We start from the raw sequence: 6,542 nt of genomic DNA, 5'->3' as shown, positions 1-6,542 counted from the left end.
CCAGGATCCCTTAGAAAAGCTGGGTAGAAGCCACAGTTAGCAGCAAAGTGCTGCTCTCCCTGGCATTAACGAGTTGTTTGAGTGCATCTTAGAAAGTCACCTCTGAGATTTGCAGTTCTTTTCATTACTGTTTTCTTTCCAATTAACCTGCTGGCTCKTCTGTATCTTGTACGATGCAAAACTGAAGCTCTGAGGCACATGCCACAAATCCGCAGCACCCCGGAGGAGCACAGAGACACGAGTGCAGCCTTCCTTGATGTACACGTACGGGGCAGCCCCTGACGGGGGGAACTCGCTTGCAGGATCGAGCRTGGCGAAGAATAATTTCATTTAGGGCTGGTAGTCCGTGGGTATTAGCTCTGGAGCCGGGAGCTGGAAGGGTTTCAGGGCTCCTTTGAAGTGGTATTCACACCCTCCTCAGGCTGAAGGGCTCTTTTAATGGCTAAGGTTGCTGGTCGCCTTTAGGAAAACACGGGAAAYACTTAAAAATCCGTAAGCACACGGACTGCTCTTTGTAGAGCTAACATTTTAGGCACCCAAAATGCAGGGGCAGGGAGATTTTCAGCTGTACACTGGCAGCCTCTTCCTCCTTTTCCATCCTCCTCCTCCGTAACAGCCCCGAGAGGACACCCCAGGGTGAGCTGCTCTTCCAGGGCTCTCGGGTCCCTTCTGCCMTGGGCACTTTGTCCTGTGTTTTCTGCCTGTGGGATAACTGCTGCTTGCCAGGGACTCTTGGAGCTGCGTGTTACGGGAATCAGCTGTGTTGCTTCCATGTTAGATCAACACATTGGGTTCTGTAGAGGAGCTGCTAAACCTTTCTGCGATATAAGGAATTCCTGCCCCTATAAAGTATTCAGATACTTGAATTTAAAGTGTTATAGATGGATCTGCTCGCTGTGCTAAGCATCATCCTTCCCACAAAGGAGAAGCACCTTGCAGCACCGATTCAGTGTCAGGAAAGCTCCCACTCCTGGTGACACTGTCCCTCGTTCTTCCGTAGCGGAGCCAGGATGACGACAGCCGCACCGCCGCCCAATAACACCCTGTTCCCAACAAATGTGACCACCAGGAATCAAGAACAAAGTCTCTATCAAAGTAAGACAAAGAACGGGGTGACAGGTTTGGGTTCCTGCGCTGTAATTACCACGTCTTGGTTAGATGAGCAGCAGTGTCCCGGCTTTCAGGCACCCAGTGGCTCTTGTATTTGTCAATACAAGACACACTGAGGTATTTGGACACGTATGTGACATATGTTGTGGACACATGACACAAAGAGGTGTTTTTGKATCTTCTGGTTCTTCTGTGGTACCTCTGGGTTTCAGCGTAGCCTTCCCCTTCCTTTCATGCTCTTGAGTGTCCCAGTCATTCCCCTGTATAAAAAGTAAGAAAATGCAGCTTTTTAGTGAGGAATTAAACTTTGAAATCTTCCAACACTACGATGGCAACTTTTCAAGTCCAACTTTGTTTTTCCCTTTCTGCTTCCCTGCTAGGTTCTGGAGCTATAGTTGCTGCCATTGTAGTAGGAGTGATTATTATTTTCACAGTGGTTCTGCTCATATTGAAAACCTACAACCGGTAAGTGGCTGAAATTCCTACTTCGGCGTCGGGCTGGGCTGGCACTGACATTGAGCATGTGCCATCCCTGGGATGCAATCCGGCTTTTGCTCTCCTCTTCCCATATCCATCATGGGAGAGAGCACTCTTCCCATATCCATCATGGGAGAGAGCACAAGCGATGCCAGCGCCGGTGACGTTCCCATTTTCACTTCCATAGACACATGAGAGTGAAGCGGGAGCTGGAGCCCAAAGGCACCAAAGCCGCCCTTCCTCCCGCCCTGGGGCAGAAGAGCAGCATCCCTCAGCCACCCACGGTGACCTTCATCCCTGGGGACATCCACGTGCAGAGCAGGTAGCTGAGAAGACCCTCCGGCCCCGAGGGAGAGGAGCTGGCAGCCCCACGGGCATGGACCAGCCTCGGGAGCAGCGCCGCGCTCCCTGCACATGGACATTTGTCCCATTTTCTCTCCTTGGGAGGAGAGGTGAGAGGCCTGCGCTGGCTTTGCATGTCTGGAATGGCTTGGGGAAGGCATGTGAATCACCAGGAAGCACGTGAGGAGGTTTCTTACGGAGACGTGAACGTGGAATGAGCGAGCGGAGCCGTTTGCGGGGCGCGAAGCTGCACGTTCCTCTCCTGAAGTCCCCCCTGACCCGCAGACTTCCAGACTTCTCCTTCCTGCAGAGACCGGTGACAAAGCGGAACAAAAAAATGGACTCTGTTTTAACCTGGGTTTGTTAAGACTCACGTGAAACAAGTGTAATTTATACACGATGGATTATCTGTGAATTATCAAAACTGTATTTATCTTTATTCATCTTTTCTTTTTCTAATAATATATGTGTATGGTTTTAGATAAAAAAACAGTTACTTTGTGTGTGAAGAATTTTTGAAATGTTTCTATAAACTTGGGAACCTAACGGTTCCCACCACAAGAATCCTCCTTGTAAGGGTTTTCACCCTGACGCCAATAATTGCTCCAAGTTCATTACTGGAATTCCATTAGAATATTTTGTCTTATACATAAACTGGGGAGTTCTTGCACTGAAAAGATAAAAATGGAAATGCAGGGTAAATCAAATGAAGTTTCATATGGCTACTCTTTTATAATTCACTTCTTGAGATGCTTTGTTCTGCAAGATTAAGCTAGAACTATTTTTAGATCTTTTCTTTCTAAAAAGAGTAACTAAAAGTGCTGTTGTTTTGCAAGAGTGATGCTTGTGGGTGTAGAGTAACGCGCCAAAAAAAAAAAAAAAGAAATCCCGGGAATATTTTGCAGCCCACAGCGGGTGAACACAGAGCAGAGCCTTGTCCTTGTCCCTGTCCTGCAGGCAGTTGTGCCCAGGCTGCAGCCGGAGACACGGGAAGGGGGAAAGAGAAGCCGAGTGGCCAAATTCCAACTCTAACGGGAGGATGGGAGGTTCTGGGAAGCGTCACCTCCATCCTTGGACACACACACATCTTAACCACTATGGAATTGCTCATTGTAACGGCTGGAGAAAGTGTGAAACGAGCAGGGGCAGCGTTTTAGTCCGGATCTGTTGTGCTAAGGTGTCATGTTCCAGGCTAGCTCTAAGCCGCCGTGACCATAGGAGGGCTCTGGTGGYTTTGAAGACCTTGGTGAAGCTGCTGCTGGGGAACGTTAATGCCTTGGGGAGCTGTGAAGAGCTTCTTCTTGACTAATTCAACCAACCTCAAGGAGCCTGCAGCTTTAAAGCGGGTTTTCTTTGTCTTGCAGCCACTTGCTCGCTGCTCTTCCAGCGCTGCCACAAATCCCGGTCGCCTCGCTCTGAAATGAGTGATTAAAAAAGAAGCTGTCAGATCTCAGAGTGAAGTGGTGACTGACTGCAGAAATTCCTTTCTTAATTTCAAGATGTGAAGACATCTCTTGGACAGRTCACCTTTGCTAACTGGTATTTTTGTGCAGAAACTAAACGAAACCTCAATTATTATTATTATTTTTAATATAYGAAGCTGCAGCACAGTTTCTGAATTCCAAACTAAATATTAAGACAGCTGTTTGTGAAGTTTCTAAACCCCATTGTAAATATTTTACTTGTCCTGGTTCACTGACTTATTTTGGTGGCAAGAATGATTGATCTAATCATTCAGAAGGAACTGCAGAAGCCACTGGAATTTTTCTAAAAGTTTATACTTTTTATACAGTTATACAGTTGGCTTGGCCGCTTCTTTCTATCTGTGACTATCCAAGGATTTCTTTTTTTCCAGAATATTCCACTGTATAAAGAATTTAAGATCTTTAGGAAAGATAAGCTCTGCCTTCTGGCTATTTTTAACACAGACTTGTTTTTTGGCAGGTTTTGTTGACTTCCCATTTACAGAATTATTCTAGTAAAAGAACCCAGATTATAGGCTAGATTATACTTAAAAATTCAACCATCATAAGAGCCCCAGTAAGGCGTTTTTGTTCCAAGTGGTTTTTGCTGGCAAAGCCTGAGGATGTGAGCAGAGAAGCAGCCCGTTCCACAGCAGGGAGTTTGTTCTCCTGGACGGAGTCTGAGTGAGCGATCTTTCCACCAGCCCCTCTGTGCCGGTGGGATTGTTTGACCTCGAGGGAATAATAACTGCCTTGGCCCCAGGAACACCCCRGGACCGGCAGTCCAAAGTGTGCTCTGGTTTTCCGGTAAAATCTCGGTAAAAAGGTGGGTATTGGCCCAGGCTGGGAGGCCTCCCCAGCCCCTTCTAACTGCAGCCAAGTCAGCAGGAGCCCGAGCTTGCCCTGACCCAGGGAAACCACCTTTTTGGAAACAAAGAGCACTGTATTTCCCCGCACTGCCACTCTAATCCGTGTATAATTTSCTCTGGAGTTCACAGTTTTCCAGGAACGGGCTCTACCTGCAACAGTAACCGCTATGGTTCCACCTGGAGCTGCCCCGGCTGGGCACTTGGCCACTCGTTTTTTTGGAAACGCTCCCGTGCAGCTGCCTTTGCACTCGGGTCCGTCACTGGCAAAAGGTGAAGATGAAAGTTTGCAAGCTGAGATTCCAAACCGGTCCATGAGATGAATGCCAAACCACGTCGGCTTTGGAGAGGGCAGGCAGTGTCAGCGTGAGGCACTAACTGCACGGAAGGACTGCAGACAATCCACGACATTGTGCAAACTAACGCACCGCAGAACGCTGAGGCTCCGAGAGCCGCTCTTGGTCGTGCAGTGCCTCCACGTGGCTCTTTGCTTAGCTTTTTGCTTAGCAATTCAACGCAAGCAGACAGGCTTTCTCCGTTCTGTGGAGCAGGCTTTTCTCTTTTAAAAATATCCGTGTAAGAATACATGGCGTGCACTTCCAATCATGCGCTACCTCTAAGGTCCTTAAAATTCCCTTTTCAGCAGCCAGGCTGCAGCTCGTCTCGCACAAACTGGTACTTTTCTTCTTGTTGCCAAAAGGCTCCTGGAACGTACGGCGCTGTAGGCTGGGTCCTTGGGCAGCACGGCTGGCGCTGTAGCTGTGTCCATGTGGGTGCTCTGCTAAAATGTAGAATTTCCCTCTGGGACAAGCCCAGCTCGGCTCTCTCCCCCCGGGTACGTCCCAGGCCCATGGCTCCATCCCGGGGCCTGTGTCCCTCGATCCAGCTCTCCTCGGTGCAGCCCAGGGCATCTCAGGGGTCTCTTCCAACCTCTGTCCTCCGGGCGCTCTGTGACTTGGGCTTGGGCGCCGAGCCGGGTGCCTCTCGGGAGCTCCGTCCAGCCGCGGCCCCGTCCTGCTCCCCGCCATCCCGCGGGGTAGGAGTCTCCCACCTGGACCGGCCGAAGGCAGGAAAGAGGCGGCAAACTTGACATCCAGGAAGTCGGCACCACGGCGGCTCCAGGCTCCAGTCCCGTGGCCCATTCATTTTGAAAAGGCGCCCATGACCTCGTGTATTCCCCTCGTATGAAACACTCTGTCTGCTGGTAAAGCTGGGTGCTTTATTCCGGGATAAACAAGCTCCAACCAGACTGGAAGGAAACAAGGCTTTTTAAAGATTCAGATGTACGAATTTATTCATACGGATACCGGGCCGGTTACTGAAGGYAGTTTTGTATTAACCGGGGAGCCGGGTCACCCCCTGTCCCGGGGCGGCGCAGGGACCCCGAGGCAGCGGAGGCGGCTGCTCTGCTGAGGGGGCAGGTGCCGAGGGGCAGAGCCCGAGCGCCGGCCCGGGGGTGGCTGCGGTGACGGGGGGCAGCTCTGGTGATAAGGGGRGGCGGCTGTGGTGATAAGGGGGAAGCAGCTCTGGTGACAGGAGGATGGCTCTGGTGACAGGGGGGGCGGTTGGGTGCCACAGGAGGTGACTCTGGCCAGGGGGTGGCTCCGGCCATGGGGGTGGCTCTGGTGAGGGGGGCAGTTGGGTGCCACAGGGGCTGACTCCGGCCATGGGGGTGGCTCCGATAACGGGGGTGACTCCGGTAACAGAGGTGGCTCTGGTGACGGGGGGCGGTTGGGTGTTATAGGGGGTGACTCCGGCCATGGGGGTGGCTCTGGGGACGGGGGTGGCTCCGGCCATGGGGGTGGCTCCAGTAATGGAGATGGCTCTGGTAATGGGGCTGACTCCGGCCACGGGGGTGGCTCCGGCCACGGGGTGGTGCCGGCCATGGGGGCGGCGCTGGGGCCCGTCGCCGCTGCCGGACCCGGCGGCCGTTGGCGCCGCGCGCAGCCGCAGCCGCCCGCGCCCCGCGCGAGCCACACGCGCGTCACCTTCTCGCGAGAGACGACTCCTGCACACCCCCGCCCCGCCGAAAACGTCACGCATTCTGATTGGCAGGCTCCAGCGCGCGCACTCATCCCCCCTCGAACCCGCGCCAGCCAATCGCCGCCCGCCGGAGAGCCTTTCGGCGTGCCCCGCCCCGCCCCTGCGGCCCTTGCCGCCTGCGTGCCGTGCGCAGGCGCGCTGCGCTCCTCCCCTCCCCTCCCCTCCCCGCGGCGGGCGTGCGAGGGGGCTCGCGGGCGCGCGGTGCACGCCGGGACGGCAGCGCGCCGCGAGCAGGAGGAGG

The 6,542-nt window shown here is 53.1% G+C and overlaps 1 protein-coding gene across 1 annotated transcript; it reads left to right on the top strand.

The window, feature by feature from the left end:
- Positions 1 to 657: 657 nt before the first annotated feature.
- NCMAP (non-compact myelin associated protein) lies at positions 658 to 1,913 on the top strand. The gene is made up of 3 exons (XM_026043544.1): positions 658 to 1,095; positions 1,491 to 1,575; positions 1,775 to 1,913. The coding sequence occupies exons 1-3, from the start codon at positions 1,011 to 1,013 to the stop codon at positions 1,911 to 1,913; spliced, it is 309 nt and encodes a 102-aa protein (XP_025899329.1). The 5' UTR covers positions 658 to 1,010.
- The last annotated feature ends 4,629 nt before the right edge of the window (positions 1,914 to 6,542 follow it).

The sequence above is a fragment of the Nothoprocta perdicaria genome, unplaced genomic scaffold (genome assembly GCF_003342845.1).
Source record: "Nothoprocta perdicaria isolate Ctin4 unplaced genomic scaffold, notPer1 scaffold_33, whole genome shotgun sequence".
Taxonomy (NCBI): Eukaryota; Metazoa; Chordata; class Aves; order Tinamiformes; family Tinamidae; genus Nothoprocta; species Nothoprocta perdicaria.
The sequence above is the reverse complement of the archived record's forward strand: the minus strand, read 5'-3'. Positions and strand labels throughout refer to the sequence as shown.

What these genes read in the sequence shown, in the direction of transcription:
- NCMAP (XM_026043544.1), top strand. Translation starts at nt 1,011, where the DNA reads ATGACGACAGCCGCACCGCCGCCCAATAACACCCTGTTCCCAACAAAT. An exon ending in AGAACAAAGTCTCTATCAAA is followed by an intron (nt 1,096 to 1,490) that starts GTAAGACAAAGA and finishes CTTCCCTGCTAG; the next exon opens with GTTCTGGAGCTATAGTTGCT. An exon ending in ATATTGAAAACCTACAACCG is followed by an intron (nt 1,576 to 1,774) that starts GTAAGTGGCTGA and finishes TCACTTCCATAG; the next exon opens with ACACATGAGAGTGAAGCGGG.